The 17,643-nt window shown below is 41.5% G+C and overlaps 1 protein-coding gene across 3 annotated transcripts in view; it reads right to left on the bottom strand.

The window, feature by feature from the left end:
- Positions 1–17,643, bottom strand: part of atrn (attractin) — a 408,487-nt gene that overhangs the window by 211,242 nt on the left and 179,602 nt on the right. For all 3 annotated transcript variants that reach the window (XM_072256711.1, XM_072256712.1, XM_072256713.1), the window contains exons 12-13: positions 5,224–5,438; positions 1,266–1,387 (exon numbers count right to left, since the gene is read on the bottom strand). In XM_072256711.1, coding sequence (XP_072112812.1) covers positions 1,266–1,387; positions 5,224–5,438 — 337 coding nt within the window. The remainder of the gene's footprint in view (positions 1–1,265; positions 1,388–5,223; positions 5,439–17,643) is intronic.

The following is a 17,643-nucleotide window of genomic DNA, read 5'->3' on the forward strand; positions in this document are numbered from 1 at the left end:
GTGCACAGGATTCGTTTTGAGAGGTGCTGCTTTTCAAGTACTCCTATCTGTCAACTTTGTTAGTTTTCCAACTCCATTACTACAAGATCTCAGGAACTTCTTCCATTGTGCTGGCTAACCTTCTTCTCCTAAACATGATAATCAAAAACAGACCAGATATTATCACTATGCATTTTAGTGCCTCCAAGAGGACGACAACTTGGCATAGGGTTTGGAGGCTTGCGTATCTCAATGACAAGGAGAGCTAGCGTATTCTGGCTGCAGTCAGGGCTTTGACTCTTGATAGGATCACCCATGCCAAACAGATCAAAAGGTAGAGGACAGGCTAATAGTGGCCTACCAGTCCTCCAGGTTTAAGGGTTCCTCTGAGGGCTAACAACCTTAAATGGTAAAACAAAATTGTTATAGAAACAGTGATGAAGATTCCTTCTACATCTTAGTGCAATGGTATTCCTGAGTCTCCACCCAGAATTTGCATGACCGACAGCTGTGAAAACCAAGATGAATCTACTGACCTGATGAAGGAAACCCTGGACACCATGAGAGGTGAAGGACCTTCATTGCTGCCCTAAACACCAGCAGTGTAATGGACAGTTAGTAAGTATTTTAGAGGGAGTTTGCTAGATTAGTTTACTCAATAATGCCAAGTGGTTAAGGCATTTGACTAGCGATCTGAAGGTCGTGAGTTCGAGCCCCAGCCGAGGCAGCGTGCCATGTCCTTGAGCAAGGCACTCAAACACACATTGCTCTGCGACAACACTGGTGACAAGCTGTATCAGCCCTTGCCCTTCCCTTGGACAACATCAGTGTCGTGGAGAGGGGAGACTTGCAGCATGGGCAACTGGTGGTCTTCCATACAACCTTGCCCAGGCCTGTGCCCTGGAGTGAAGACTTTCCAGGCGCAGATCCATGGTCTCGCAATACTAACGGATGCCTTAAATTAACTTACACTGCTCTTTGCTGTAAATTGTGGACAAAGTGCTTTCAGTCACTTTAAACAATAACTCTCCTTTTACTTTAACAATGGTTTGTATCAAGATGAACAGTGCACGTGTTGATCAGATTCCGAGATGAAACCAGTGCCCATCATTATTCCGTTCTGCCTCTACATAACAGCTATTTTGCAGTAGACAAGAATTCTGGAAGAATAACTGTTGAAGGTTAATTAGAATGCACTCAAAAGGGTTGCCTTCTGAGTGACTGATGCCAGCCCCCTAGGCCTGAGTTGACGTACTAGTAGCAGAAGGTTTCATAGCAATACTCACAGAGGCTTCTGTGCAGTTACTGTTCTTTGACAGGCATTTGTCATGACACCATTGACAACCATTTGTATTGACTGTGCAGCTGTAGCAATCAGTATATTGATCACACTTTTCATCATCTGCATCTGTAAGACAACAGGGGAAGAAAAAAATTATCAACTTTTACACAAATAAGATCAGCTCAGGTACTGACATAATGTATCACTGATTTCTACGGAAACCTTGTTGGCCAACCTTCCAGTAAAGATAAGTTTACCAATATGGTCTGCACTACCTAAAAGACCTTCTTATTGTTCTGCAGTAATAACTTCAGCTGGCTTCCAAACCCAGTGCTTCAAATAATTTTCTAAGCATCAGATAATTTTACATAAATTGTCTTATTTGTATTGCTGATGACTTTATACATATGCTGAAGAGGCAACTCACACTAAGTGCATTATATAAACAGTGTGTAAATCGATCCTGTTAACAGATAACAAACAAAGCAGAACATTCTATTGTATGTCTCAGTTTGTTCCAATTCTGTGTTTTATACAAGCATTACAACTAATTAATGCTAATTATTTTAATTGCTCCTCAATTAGCTTCATCCCCCAATAAGCACCATCAAAATGTTAGTTCAGTGCAGTGCAACACTGTTTGCTTCACAAAACAATTACAAGCTGGCCCTTTCATTTGGTTGACATACAATTCAAACAAGAAGAGGATCTTGGCAATTGTAGGGATGACTTACAGCAGACTGAAAAGCTTCAACATATAGATAATAAGAAAGAGTATGTGTTGGACTTCTGGAAAGCATCAAGTTGGGTAAGTCACCGGGACTGGACAAGATGTACCCCAGGCCACTGTGGGAGGCAAGGGAGGAGACTGCTGAGCCTCTGGCAATGTTCTTTGCATCATCAATGGGGACGGGAGAGGTTCCAGAGGATTAGAGGGTTGTGAATGTTGTTCCCTTATTCAAGAAAGGAGTAGAGATAGCCCAGAAAATTATAGACCAGTGAATCTTACTTCAGTGGTTGGCAAGTTGATGAAGAAGCAGGCTTTATGAACATTTGGAGAGGCATAACATGATTAGGAATAATCAGCATGGTTCTGTCAAAGTCAGGTCATGCCTTACGAGCCTGATTGAATTTTTTGAGGATGTGGCTAAACACATTGATGAAGGAAGACAGGAGATGTAGTGTATATGGGTTTCAGCAAGGCATTTGATAAGGTATCCCATGCAAGGCTTATTGAGAAAGTAAGGAGGCATGGGATCCAAGAAGACATTGCTTTGTGGAACTGGTTTACCCACAGAAAGCAAAAAGTGGTTGCAGACGGGTCATATTCTGCATGGAGGTCGGTGACCAGTGGTGTGCCCCAGGGAACTGTCCTGGGATTCCTATTCTTCGTGATTTTTATAAATGACCTGGATCGGAAAGTGGAGGGATGGGTTATTAAATTTGCTGATGACGCAAAGGTTGGGGGTGTTGTGGATAGTGTGAAGAGCTGTCAGAGGTTACAGTAGGACATTGATAGGATGCAAAACTGGGCTGTGAAGTGGCAGATGGAGTTCAACCCAGATAAGTGTGAGGTGGTTCATTTTGGTAGGTCAAATATAATAGCAGAATATAGCATTAATGGTAAGACACTTGGCAGTGTGGAGGATCAGAGGGATCTTGGGGTCTGAGTCCATAGGATGCTCAAAGCAGCTGCGCAGGTTGACTCTGTGGTTAAAAAGGCATACGGTGCATAGGCCTTCATCAATCGTGGGATTGAGTTTAGGAGCAGAGAGGTAATGTTGCAGCTATATAGGGCCCTGGACAGACCCCATTTGGAGTACTGTGCTCAGTTCTGGTTGCCTCAGTACGGGAAGGATATGGAAACCATAGGAAGGGTGCAGAGGATACTTGCAAGGATGTTGCCTGGATTGGGGAGCATGCCTTATGAGAATAGGTTGAGTGAACTTGGCCTTTTCTCCTTGGAGCGACGGAGGATGAGAGGTGTATAAGATGACGAGAGGCATTGATCGTGTGAATAGTCAGAGGCTTTTTCCCAGGGGTGAAATGGCTAGCACGAGAGGGCACAGTTTTAAGGTGCTTGTAAGTAGGTACAGAGAAGATGTCAGGGGTAAGTTTTTTTTACTCAGAGTGGTGAATGCGTGGAATGGGCTGCCGGCGATGGTGGTGGAGGCAGAAACAGAAACAATAGGGTCTTTTAAGAGACTCCTGGATAGGTACATGGAGCCTAGAAAAATAGAGGGCTATGGGTATCCCTAGGTAATTTCTAAGGTAAGGACATGTTCAGCACAGCTTTGTGGGCCTAAAGGCCTGTATTGTGCTGTAGGTTTTCTCTGTTTCTAAGAAATCTGACTGCACAACAAGCCAATGGGGGGAAAGAGCCATTTCGTAATGATGAAACTTGCTGCCATTAATCTGAACTTTAAAATATAAAAATTGAAAAAGGCAAAAAAGGGGCCATCAGACCAACAGTGCTTACTCAATCAATGATTGGAAGGCTGTGTCACATCTCAAAAACTATGCTAATTAACCCTTCTAATGTAAAACTGACCAGATGATTCTACATTCCACGATGTGTTAAAACTGGAGAGGGTTCAAAGGACATTCACGAAAATGATTCCAGGATTGAATGGCTTGTCATGTGAAAAGCATTGACTTTGGCCCTGTATTCAGTAGAATTCAGAAGAATGAGGGATGGATCTCCCCCCTCCCCCTCTCAAATCTCTCTTACTATCTCTTCTTTCAGTTAGTCCTGACGAAGGGTCTTGGCCCGAAACATCAACTGTACCTCTTCCTAGAGATGCTGCCTGGCCTGCGGCGTTCACCAGCATTTTTTGTATGTATTGCTAGAATGAGGGATGACCTCACTAAAACCTATCAAATGGTGAAAGGCCTTGTTCGAGTGGATGTGGAGAGGATGTTTCCTATGGTGGGAGAGTCTAAGACCAGAGGACTCAGCTTCAGAATAGAGGGAAGTCCTTTTAGAATGGAGATGAGGAGGAATTTCTTTAGCCAGAGTGATGAATCTGTGGAATTCTTTGCCACAGGCAGCTGTGGAAGCCAGATGTTGATAGATTCTTGATTGTTCAGGGCATAAAGGAATATGGGGAGAAGGCACGAAATTAGGGCTGAGAGGAAAATTGGATCAGCCATGATGAAGTGATGGAGCAGACTTGATGGGCTCAATAGCCTAATTCTGCTCCTATAACTTACAGTCTTACTCCAAAGACATACAGGCAGGTTACTGGGTGTATTTAAAGCAGAGGCTGCTAGGTTTTTGATTTGTAAAGGTGTAAAAGGTTGCGGGGAGAAGGCAGAAGAATGGGGTTGAGAGGGATAACGAATAAGCCATGATGGAATGGCGGAAGAGACTCAATGGGTCAAGTAGCCTAATTCTGCTCATAAGTCTTATGGTAAGTCGTGGGAGTTATGGTCTATGTTGGCAATCCAAAGCATGGCAACATCAGTGAACTGCCCCAGCACATCTTCGGACTGTATTGCTCATTCACATAAATGATGCATTTCACAGAATGTTTTAATATATATGTGATAAATAAAGCCAATCTTTAAACGTTAAACTCTGAAAACAGAAACCTCAAAATATTAATGGGTGCAGTGCTACTGCCCCAATTATTTCCAGTGTCCTGAAGACGAGAAGCAATTTACAGCATCATTCCTTTTTAGATCTAAGAAGTTAAGCCCATATCTTGAACAAGTTAATCATTTGGGACTTTTGGATAACAGCGAGGAAAAGCAGAAACAGAATGTCCTTCCCAAGACCCGCACAACAGAATAAACAGCGGTCTGCAGAGGCTGCCAAGTATCCAATCTTTCATCTGCAAGACAGCTCCAATCCACAGACTACTGCTGTTATCTAATACAATCAAACATTAAAATTATGAATGCAAAATTGACAGATTATAGCCACTAGAAATGAGAAAAAAAAAATTATTGAAGCTTACACGTCTTGTTTTGACACGTTCTCATAATCTTTTCCACTCCTGTTGCCATTTCCCAGGGCACACATTGTGACATATTGGTGCTCCATACACAACGGATTTCAGGTACTGCCACAAGGCATGACTCCTCATCAGAGAAAACATCACATTTGGGTACAGTGAACATCAACACATCACTCAAAAGAAGACTGTTGAATCCACCAAAGATGTACATTGTGCTGAGAAGAAAAGGGAAAACAAAAAAAAAACATGAGAATCAGTGAGACTAGAACTAAAGGTCTTCAGTTAAGGGTAAAAGGTGAAATGGTTAAGGGGGAATTTCTTCACTTGGAAGGTGGTGGGAGCATGGAACACACTGCCAGCCGAAGTGGTGAATGAGGATTCAATGTTAACATTTAACAGTAATTTAGATAGGTACATGATGGGAGGAGTATGGAGGACTATATTCCAGGTGCAAGTCAATGCGACTAAGCAGATTAGTAGATGGGCCAAAGGGCCTGCTTCTGTGCTGTTGTGTTGCATGACTCTGACTCTAATCTCACATACATCATAGATACACATCACTAAAAGTTTGTAACACATTGTAAGACATTCTGGATACAAAAGAAAAGGCTATTCCAAATCCAGAACAATGCAGTAAGAATCATAGTTCCACCTTATCCCATTACATATTGCTCAGAAAATATTAACCCTGTCCACAGATATTGCATAAACTGCAGAGAATTTCCAGCATATTCACAAACTCAGAAGATTCTGCAGAAGCTGGAAATCCAGAGTAACTCCTTAAGGTCCTGATGAAGGGTCTCGGCCTGACACATCAACTCTTTATACCTTTCCATAGATGCTGCCTGACTGGCTATGTTCGTCCTGCATTTTGTGTGTGTTACCCTACATATTCAGTATTTTTTCCCAAAATTTTCAACATCAGTGGATTTCAGTTACTTGCAGTTTAATCCACAGGCATGCTCATAAGTTCCCTGTTTAAAAGATATGATGGAATACAAAACGGAAGGCCTAAAAAACATTTTCTAACATGTCCTGGTTCAGGATAAAGTTTTGATTTCCTGGTATACACTCCACAATGCACACAATCTCACTGGCTAATTTCCAATCAAAGTGTGAATGCCTTCTATTTATGTTGTGGAGTTATAGAGTTGTACAGCTAGTTCTACAGCATAGCAACAAAATTCCTTGCCCACTACATCAATGCCCATCTATACTAATCCTACGTGCCACCATCAATGCTACATTCTTCTATGCCTCTTCAATATATTGCTTTTCCTGCCTCCAGTACTTCCTTAGTCAGCTCATTCCAGATACCTACTAGACTCTTCTACGTCTCAACATTCAAGTTTATTTGTCACATGTACTGTACATCGAAACATACAGTGAAACAAGGTTTTAGTTTAACAATCAAGGGTGTGCTGAAAGCAACCTGCAAGTGTCACCACACATTCCATTGCCAACACAACATGCCCACAATATTTGGCTAGAACAACACAGAGCACAAGAAGCAACAACAACAAAAACAAGCCCATTCTTCTGTCCCACCCACACACATAAACAGTCCTTTAATCTCATGACAGGTCTCTGGTATCAGTGTCCAGTCAATATGGGTTTGGGCCAAAAGACATCAGGCTTCAACCTCTCCAGTAAACTCACAGAGATCACCTTAAACTTTGTCCTCCAGTTTACACAGAAATATGGCCTTGTTGGAGACATCATCATTCCATTCAGCAAAGTGACTGTAGGTGGAGAATCTGAAACAAATTTCCAGATAGGACTCCACTCCAGCAGCCAGGACTTAAGGATTTCTGGGAGAATTGGAGCTTATTACTTACACAAAAAGTTACTATTTTCCTGAGAGATTAATTGTTTTCCTTAGCAGTGGTAATCCAGTGATCTTTAACTGTTAGTTTAGTTTTGAGATTCTTTAACAATTTTCTATAAATTTATTTTATCTTATTGTTTTTATTTTTATTGAGATACGGTGTGAAATAGGCTTTCACGGCCCTTCGAGCCATGCCGCCCAGCAATACCCTGATATAATCCTGCCTAATCACAGGACAATTTACAATGACAAATTAACCGATACATCTTTGGACTGTGGGAGGAAAACCAGAACACCTGGAGAAAACCCACCAAGTCACGGGGAGAACACACAAACTCCTTACAGGCAGCAGAGGGAATTGAACCTTGGTCGCCTGTAATATAAAGTATAGTCCTATCCACGACACCACCGTGCCACAACCAAAATATCGTCTCTAAAACTGCATCAATAAAATAACTATGTGGTACTTTTTACAATCTCAGGTCATTCAGAAATAGTTTACAACTAACAAACAGGGCTTTAACAGAAAAACAAAGTACCACAAAAACTGAAGAAACAATAAGACCATAAGACCATGACTGATCCAATTTTACTCTCATCCCCAATTTCCCGCCTTCGCCCCATATCCTGTCATGCCCTGATCAATCAAGAATCCATCAACCTTTGCCTTATATATACATAACTACTTGGCCTCCACAACTGCCTGTGGCAAAGAATTCCACAGACTCGCCTCTCCCTGGCTAAAGAAATTCCTCATCTCCATTCTAAAATGATGCCCAAAAAGTTCTAAAAAGTTGTGATCCTCCTTTGAACCCTCTCCAGTTTCAGCATATCCTTTCTAAGATAAGGGACCTAAAACTGCTCATAATACTCCAAGTGAGGCCTCACCAGTGCTATATAAAGTCTCAACTTTACATTTTTGCTTTTATACTCTAGTCCTCTTGAAATGAATGCTAGTATCACATTTGCCTTCCTCACCACAGACTCAACCTGCAAATTAACCTTTAAGAAACCCTGCACAACTCCAAAATCTCTTTGCGCCTTAGATTTTTATTTTCTCGACATTAAAAAAAAGTCAACCCTTTTATTTCTTCTACCAAAGTGCATGATCATATACTTCCCAACACTGTATTCCATCTGCCACTTCTTTACTCACCCTCCTAATCCGCATCCTCTGTAGCCTCTCTACTTCCATCTATCTTCATACTGGCTGCAAACTTTGCAACAAAGCCACCAATTCCATCATCCACTAATCACCGGCAGCCAACCAGAAAAGGCTCCCTTTATTCCCACTCTTTGCCTTCTGCCAATTAATCACTGCTGTATCGATGCAATTCCATGGACTCCAAGCTTATTAAGCAGCCTCATGTGTGGCACCTTGTCTAAGGCCTTCTGAAAATCCAAGTAGATGACATTAATCCATTCTCCTTTGTCTATCCTGCTTGTTATTTTTTCAAAGAATTCCAACAGATTTGTCAGGGAAGATTTTCCCTTGAGGAAACCATGTTGACTATGGCTTATTTTATCATGTTCTTCCAAGTACCCCAAAACCACATGCTTAATAATTAACTCCAACATCTTCCCAACCACTAAGGTCATGAAAATGAGTCTATAATTTCCTTTCTTCTGCCTCTCTCCCTTCTTAAAGAGTGCAGTGATATTTGCAATTTTCCAGACTTCCAGAACCATTCCAGAATCTAGAGATTCTAGAAAGACCGTTACTAATGCCTTCACAATCTCTTCAGCCACCTCTTTCAGAACCCTGGGGTATACACCATCTGGTCCAGGTGATTTATCTATCTTCAGGCCTTTCAGTTTCCCAAGAATGTTCTCCTTAGTAATGGTTAACTTCACGCATTTCATGACCCGACACCTTGAATTTTCACCATACTGCTAGTGCCTTTCACAAAGGGATTTGGGAGTCCTTGTGCAGGATTCCTAAAGGTTAATTTTCAGGTTGAGTCTGTGGTGAGGAAGGCAAATGCAATAAACAGACAATTGACAATAGGTGCAGGAGTAGGTCATTCGGCCTCTCGAGCCAGCACCACCATTCACTGTGATCATGGCTGATCATCCACAATCAGTATCCAGTTCCTGCCTTATCCCCATAACCTTTGATTCTGCTATCTTTAAGAGCTCTATGCATCTCTTTCTTGAAAGCATCCAGAGACTTGGCCTCCACAGCCTTCTGGGGCAGAGCATTCCATATATCCACCACTCTCTGGGTGAAAAAGTTTTTCCTCAACTCCATTCTAAATGGCCTAACTCTTATTCTTAAATTGTGGCCTCTGGTTCTGGACTCACCCATCAGCGGGAACATGCTTCCTGCCTCCAGCGTGTCCAATCTCTTAATAATCTTATATGTTTCAATAAGATCCCCTCTCAGCCTTCTAAATTCCAGAGTATACAAGCCCAGTTGCTTCAATCTTTCAATATGTGACAGTCCCGCCATCCCAGGAATTAACCTTGTGAACCTACACTGCACTCCCTCAATAGCAAGAATGTCCTTCTTCAAATTTGGAGACCAAAACTGCACACAGTACTCCAGGTGTGGTCTCACCAGGGCCCTGTACAGCTGTAGAAGGACCTCTTTGCTCTTATACTCAATTCCCCTTGTTATGAAGGCCAGCATGCCATTAGCTTTCTTCACTGCCTGCTGTACTTGCATGCTTGCTTTCAGTGACTGATGTACAAGAACACCTAGATCTCGTTGTACTTCTCCTTTTCCTACCTAACTTGACTCCATTTAGATAATAATCTGCCTTCCTGCTCTTATCATCAAAGTGGATAGCCTCACATTTATCCACATTAAACTGCATCTGCCATGCATCTGCCCACTCACCCAGCCTGTCCAAGTCACCCTGCATTTTCATAACATCCTCCTCACAATTCGCACTGCCACCCAGCTTTGTTAGCATTCATTTCAAGAGGACTAAAATATAAAAGAAAGAAGAAGAAGAAAGCCCTTAACTCCGAGTGGAGTTATCAGGACACCATCATGACGGTGTTTTATTTTAGCAGGCTTTCTTATTTTTACGAGACCGAGTTGCTAGCTCGACGCTCAACTCAGCACGGATGGAAAGTGTGCAAGGGAGCCGGCTAGATTCGAACTCCAGAGCCTTTGCTCCGAAGTCCAGCGCCAATGCCACTACGCCACCAGCCGGCTTAGAATATAACAGCAAGGGTGTAATGTTGAGAATTTTATAAAGCACTGGAGATGTCACACTTGGGAGTATTGTGAGCTGTTTTGGGCCACTTATTTTAGAAAGAATGTGCTGAAACTGGAGAGAGTTCAAAGGAGGTTTACGAAAATTACACCAGGATTAAACAGCTTCTTATATGAAGAGTGTTTGATGGCTCTGGGCCTGTATTCACTGGAATTCAGAAGGCTGAGAGGTGACCTAATTGGAAACTATTGAATGGTGAAAGGCCTTGACAGAGTGGATGTGGAAAAGCTGTTTCCTATGGCAGGAGTGTTTCATATCGTCTTATGCCACAGGCTTGCTCTCTCATTAACAAGAGACAGAGAGATGCCACCCATATCACAATGAGGGGGAAGACTAACAGTCGCTAATATACTTCTTCAGTTCATCTGCCATTTCTTTGTCCTCCATTACTACCTTTCCAGCATCATTTTCCAGCAGTCCAATATCCACTCTCACCTTTCTTTTACACTTCATGTAACTGAAGAAACTTTTGGTATCTTCTTTAATATTACAGGCCTGCTTACTCTCGTATTCCATCTTCCTTAATGAATTTTTTCATTGCCTTCTGTTGTTTTTCAAAAGTTTCCCAATCCTTTAACTTCCCGCTAATTTTTGCTCCATTATATGTCCACTCTTTGGCTTTTACGCTAGATTTGACTTCTCTCGTTAGCCACGGTTGTGCCATCTTGCCTTTAGAATACTTCTTCCCCTTTGGGATGTATATATCCTGCACCTTCCAAATTACTTCCAGAAATTCCAGCCATTGCTGCTCTACCATCATTCTTGCCAGTGTTCTTTTCCAATCAATTCTGGCCAACTCTTCTCTTCGGCCTTTGTAATTCCCTTTACTCAACTGTAATACTGATACATCTGACTTTAGTTTCCCCTTCTCAAATTTCAGGGTGAATTTGATTATATTATAATCACTTGCCCTGTTAGACTGAGTTTTTGGGTAGATGATTCATTTACACTTAAATGGCTCTGGCCACCAGTCTTCTCTTTGACAAAGTACTGTGGATTGAGTTCACCACAATGCATTTTGTAAAATTTGTGAATATCGGGACACTAGCCAGACGCTGCAGATGAAAGTGTGAAGTTGAGGAGTGGAGTTAACAACAATGATTGTATCCAATGTAATATGTTAGCCTGACTTTGTTTTAGTTTAGTTTAGTCTAGTTTAGTCTTGTTTTGCTTAGCTTAATTTAGTGGTTTTTTTCTTCTTTTCTAGTTTGGGTTTTTTTTTAGTTTTTTTTCCATTTAGCTTTTACCATGTTCAATTATATTTACAGTTGGGGAGATCTAACATACTTGTACTATCAGCAATTTTATATTTGCACATGTTAGCTATTAATAATGTAATCCCATTCTCTGTTTATCAATATCATTGTTATGTTTATAATTTTGAAAATTAATAAAAAGACTGGAAAAGAAAGGAAGTGTGAAGTTTACAGGTAGTTTCAAAGACAGTATTATCTATACTTTATAATATTAATTGTCCTCTATGTTAGCACGTAAAATACCAAATAAATGTATTGTGGATTTGACTTGCACTCCTAAAGGCTGGAGTACCAACCAAGACATGTTGGTGCCGGAAGGAAAGGATGAAGTCAGAAGGTGTATGCAGCTTCAAAAGGAAGCATTGTCTATAACTTTTTAAGTAGCGATTGCATTTGTGTTTAGCATATAAATATCGAGCCCACACTGGGCTAGCAGACCTTTCTACCGAAAGCATCTCCGTCCGTATGATGCCTGCTGTACCTTGTTGTGGCGAATAAAGAAGCTGCTTTGTACCTGACGAAGGGTCTCAGCCTGAAACGTCGACTGCACCTCTTCCTAGAGATGCTGCCTGGCCTGCTGCGTTCACCAGCAACTTTTCTGTGTGTTGCTTGAATTTCCAGCATCTGTAGAATTCCTGTTGTTTGCTTTGTACCTTAAGCTCTCTAATCAATTCTGGTTCATTGTACAACACCAAATCCAGAACAGCTGATCCTAGTGAACTCAACCACGAGCTGCTCTAAAAAGGCATGTTGTAGGTTCTCTAGAAATTGCCCCTCCTGGAATCTAGCACCAACCTGATTTCAACACGAAATGTTGACTCTACTTTTTTCCAGAGATGCTGTCTGGCCTACTGAGTTCCTCTAGCAGTTTGTGTGTGTTTCCTAATCTACTTGCATATTGAAATCCTCCATGACTATTGTAATATTGCCCTTTTGGCATGCATTTTCTATCTCCCGTTGTAATTTGTAGACCACATCCTTCCTGCTGTTTGGGGGTCTGTATACAACTTCCATCAGGGTCTTTTTTTTACCCTTGCAGTTTCTTGGATCTACCCACATGATTCAACACTTTCCAATCCTATGTCACCTCTTTCTAATGATTTGATTTCATTTTGCACCAGCAGAGCAATGCTGCCCCTCTGCTTTCCTGCCTGTCCTTTCCATACAGTATGTATCCTTGGGCATTAAGCACTCAACTATAATCTTCTTTTAGGTATGATTTAGTGATGCCCACAACATCATACATGCCAACCTGCGACTGTGCTACAAGTTCATCCACCTTATTCCATATACTGCTTGCATTCAAATATAACCCCTTCAGTCCTTTATTCACCCTTTTTGATTGTCTGCCTTACATTACAACTCATTCTGTTGACTACAATTTTGCACTATCAGCAGTCTCTCCTTACTACACACTGCTTGTTTGTAAACCAGCTACCTCATCGTCAGCACTATTATCTGCCTTTCCTATGATACTCCTTGCATTGAAATACATACAGCTCAGAACATTAGTCGCACTGTGCTCAACCTTTTGATTCATCACTTTGTCTAAGGTCTAACCAACATCCGCTTCCACAACCTCTCCACTAACTGTTCAGGCACTTTGGTTCCTATCCCCCGTAACTCTCGTTTAGACCCCAATGTGCAGCATTAATAAACCTTCCTGCTAGGATATTAGTCCCCCAACAGGTCAGGTGCAAATTGTTTCGTCTGTACAGGTTTCGCCTTCCTTGGAAGAGAGCCCAATGATCTAAAAATCTTCTGCCCTCCTTCCTACACCAAATCCTTAGCCACGTATTAAACTGTATAACCTTCCTAGCTCTGGCCTCATGAGCACGTGGTACAGGTAGCAATCCTGAGATCACAACCCTGGAAGTCCTACCCTTTAATTTAGCACCTAACTCCCTTTGCAGAACCTCGTCACTCGTCCTTATATCATTAAACATTAAATGTTAGAAGAGCAAATCATTCATTTCTTTAGATGTGACCTGACCTGCTGAGTTCCTCCAGTATTTCGTATTTATTATTCTATATTAAATTCTGGATGTCCTTAATGAGTCAAATATCACCTATAGAGAGACAAGAGTTTATTCCCAGTCTTGACTGAGCTGAAATGTTGAATGTTTCGTCTCTCCAAGGATGCTTTGTGACCCGTGTAATATTCTAATGATGACGCAGCCATTTTCACAGAAGGTTCTCAAAACAGCACTGCAATGATGATCATAAAATCTCCTTCAGCCACACCAGTTGACAATAAGGAACAAATTGAAGTAGGCTATGTGTCTCTCAAGTCTCATAGCTGATCCTCCACCTCAGTTCCACTTTTCCCTATCAGTCTCAGTCCTGTATATACCTCAGTACTGTCTGAACCTCAGTGCTAAGTTTCTAACCAGAAGACAATGCTCCCAGCCATATGAAACAGCTTCTCATTATCAGCTTGCTAATGCTAAAATCAGAAATCTAAATGCATAGTGAGAAATTTCTCTCTTATGTTTCACAGAGATAAATCTTCATTCCTTAAAAATTGAGTACAAATATCCTACCCAATACCTTCTCAAAGCATAATCTGCCACGAATTAACTGTGACTCTATACTGTAGCACCATCCACAGGACAAAAACTGCACAAATTATTTGCTCTGATTTCACAGAAAACACTATAATTGAAGTAAGATTTGAATGCTCTTCTGCTCCCATCACAAAATTAATATTCAGCATTCCTTCTGATAACAAGTTGCTGGATACCTAAAATAAAAGTGAAACTCTTACGAATACTCAGAGTGTAGACAGAGTAAGAGAGTTCATATTTCAAATCAAAGACCTTTCACTGGAACACATAAGGATAAAACATATTAAGAATTGTGGAGGAGGAGGATGGGCCAGAGATCGAGGGGGAACTTCTCCCTCCTTGCTCTCTCTTCTTGCTCTTAAAGAGCAAGGAGCATTCAAAGACACAAATATCGATGGTACTGGCTGAGAAAAGATGGTAAAGGCATGTGAATACAAAGATTATGTCTGAAGGAAATCCAAACAGAAAGAAACAACAGAAGTGGTGAGAGAGAAAACGAATGAATCCTGGAAATATAAGAGACATCATCGCAGAGTAATACAACATTATAATAGGAATGGAATGGTTGACAACAAGGTGACAACAAGGCTTTGCTCCCAGATGAGCACAATGCTTTCTATGTTCATTTCAGCCATCAAAACATGGAGAAACCTTCACAAATTTTCACAGCCCCCGATGATCCTGAAATTTCAGGCTCTGAGGCTGACATGAGAGCACCCTTCATGATGATGAACCCACGGAAAGCATCCAGCCCAAACGGGGTTCTTGGCTAAGTAATAAAGACCTGTTCTGATCAACTGGCTGGAGAGTTCCCAAATACTTATATCCACAGTGATGCAGTGCTTTGAGAGGTTGGTGATGAAACATATCAACTCCTGCCTCAGAAGTGACCTGGAGCCACTCAAAATTGGCTACCATCACAATAGGTTAACAGTAGAAGTCATTTCATTGACTATTCAGCTAAGATGCACATATCAGGATGCTCTTCATTGACTACCTGGAACATCTGGACAGCTTAGCATTCAATCAAAACTAATCAATAAGCTTCAAGACCTTGGCCTCAATACCTGTTTGTGCAACTGGATCCTCGATTTCCTCACTTGCGGAACTCAGTCTATTCGGACCAGCAACAACATCTCCTCCACAATCTCCATCAGCACAGGTACACCGCAAGGCATGTACTTATGACAGTGAGGCTAACCACAGCTCCAATGCCATATTTAAATTTACTGACACCACCACTGTCATTGGCCAAATTATAAGAGGTGATGAATCAGCATACAGGAGAGCAATTGAAAATCTGGCTGAGTGGTGCCTAAACAACCTCCCACTCAATGTCAGCAAAACCAAGGAGATGATTATTGATTTCAAGAGGAGGAAACTGGAAGTCAATGAGCCAATTCTCAACAGAGGCAGAGAGGGTCAGCAACTATAAATTCCTCAGTGTCATCATTTCAGAGGATCTGTCCTGGGTCCAGCACCTTAGTGCAATTATGAAGAAGGCGTGGTAGCACCTCTAATTTCTTAGAAGTTTATGAAGATGTCACCTAAAACTCTGACAAACTTCTATAGATGTGTGGCGGAGAGCATATTGACAGGCTGCATCACAGCCTGGTATGGAAACGCCAATGCCCTTGAATGAAAAGTCCTATAAAAAGTAGGGGATACTGCCCAGTCCCCACTGGGTAAAGCCCTCTCCACCATTGAGCATATCTATACAGAGCACTGTCGCAGGAAAGCAGCATCCATCATCAGGAACCCCACCATCCAAGCCACGTTTTCTTCTCGCTGCTGCCATTAGGAAAAAGATACAAGAGTCTCAAGACCCACACCACCAGGTTCAGGAACAGTTATTACCCCTCAACCATCAGACTCTTGAACCAGAAAGGATAACTTCATTCAACTTCACTCGCCCCATCACTGAACTCTTCCCACTACCTCTGGACTCACTTTCAGGAGCTCCGTGTCTCATGTTTTTGATAGTAATTGCTTATTTATTATTAATATTATTACCATTTATTTTATTTTTTGTATTTGCATAGTTTGTTGTTTTTTGCACATTGATTGCTTGTCTATCCTGTTGGGAGTGTTTTCTCATTGATTCTATTGTGTTTCTTTTTATTTACTGTGAATGCCCACAAGAAAATGAATTTCAGGGTTGTATATGGTGATATATATGTACTTTGATAATAAATTTACTTAGAACTTTGAACCTTTGAGCTTCGTGAATGACACAGAAGTGTTCAGCACAGTCATCCAATCTCCCCAAATGGATGAAACCACAACAACATTGAATGCAGTCCACGAAACTAAAAGTGTTCAAGTTAATTGGTGCTTCACCTGGGAAAAATGTTTGGATCCTGGGAAACTGTAAAGTGAGAGGGTAAACGAGGTGCTCGCTCTCCCATAACAATGTGGTCTTTTCAACTCAAGTCTTCCCATTTGACTTAATTGCTTGTTGTATCTATGATATGTTAATAGAGTTTCTTCCACTGATTGGCCAAAATTCTTGGTGCGATATTTGCTCGCTTTTGTTTTTACCTGTTAGTTTCTTTACTCTTCTTCCTATCAAGTCTATATTGCACTATTTTAGACCATACTATAAAAAGGCCACAATTAAGAGTCCCTTGGAATCCTTCCCTTCCAACCAGATAGGTTAATTGAACTCATACTGAAAAGACCACCAATTCAGCACTTCGTTGAATTGCTCAAATCTCCAGAGTGAAGCTTACACAAGCCAGATTACTTCCAGGAGTCAGCCACAAAGGCAGACTTCCCCTTTCCAGTGCCCATAGTTTAGTCTGACATCATTCTTTATTCCCTTCAAAAGATAGTCCTAACTTTTCCCAAAAAAAAACAATCCAATTATAAGCAAATCTTCAACTCCCACAACTTCCATCCACACCTGAAAGCCCCCATTTCTTGCCGAACATAAACCTTCCATAGCTGTTACTGGAAACGGAAGATGGAACTCTTTCACTCCAGTCATCCACGTGGAAGTAAAAGAACAGCATGGAAGACTCCAGGCAATGATAAGAATAGGAGTGTCGTGGTAGCAGACTTGGAAAAAGACCTGGAGATGCTAACTTTCGTCTACAAGTACTCTCATCTGCGAGTACGGCAGCATGGTAGCATAGTGGTCAGTGTTATGCTTGACCGTGCCTGCATTCACAGTTCGGAGTTCAATCTCCACTGCTGTCTGTAAGGAGTTTATATGTTCTCCCATGACCATGTGCATCTCCTCTGAGTGTTCCTGTTTCTTCTCGCTTTCCAAAAGATGTACAATTAGGGTTAGTGGATTGCTATGTTGGCACTGGAAGCATAGCAACATTTTCAGACTGCCCCCACCACAATCCTCCAAATGTGCTGGTTGTTGACACAAACAACAAATCTCACTGTATGTTTCAAATCGCATGTGACAAATCAAGCTAATCCTTAAGTATGGTCTGGAAGCAGGCAGATGGAACTAGGCAGGAAAAAAAAAGATTGACACTAGATGGGCCAAAGAACTTGTTTCTGCACTCTAACATTCTGTGACTTTA

The sequence above is a fragment of the Mobula birostris genome, chromosome 4, assembly GCF_030028105.1.
Source record: "Mobula birostris isolate sMobBir1 chromosome 4, sMobBir1.hap1, whole genome shotgun sequence".
Taxonomy (NCBI): domain Eukaryota; kingdom Metazoa; phylum Chordata; class Chondrichthyes; order Myliobatiformes; family Myliobatidae; genus Mobula; species Mobula birostris.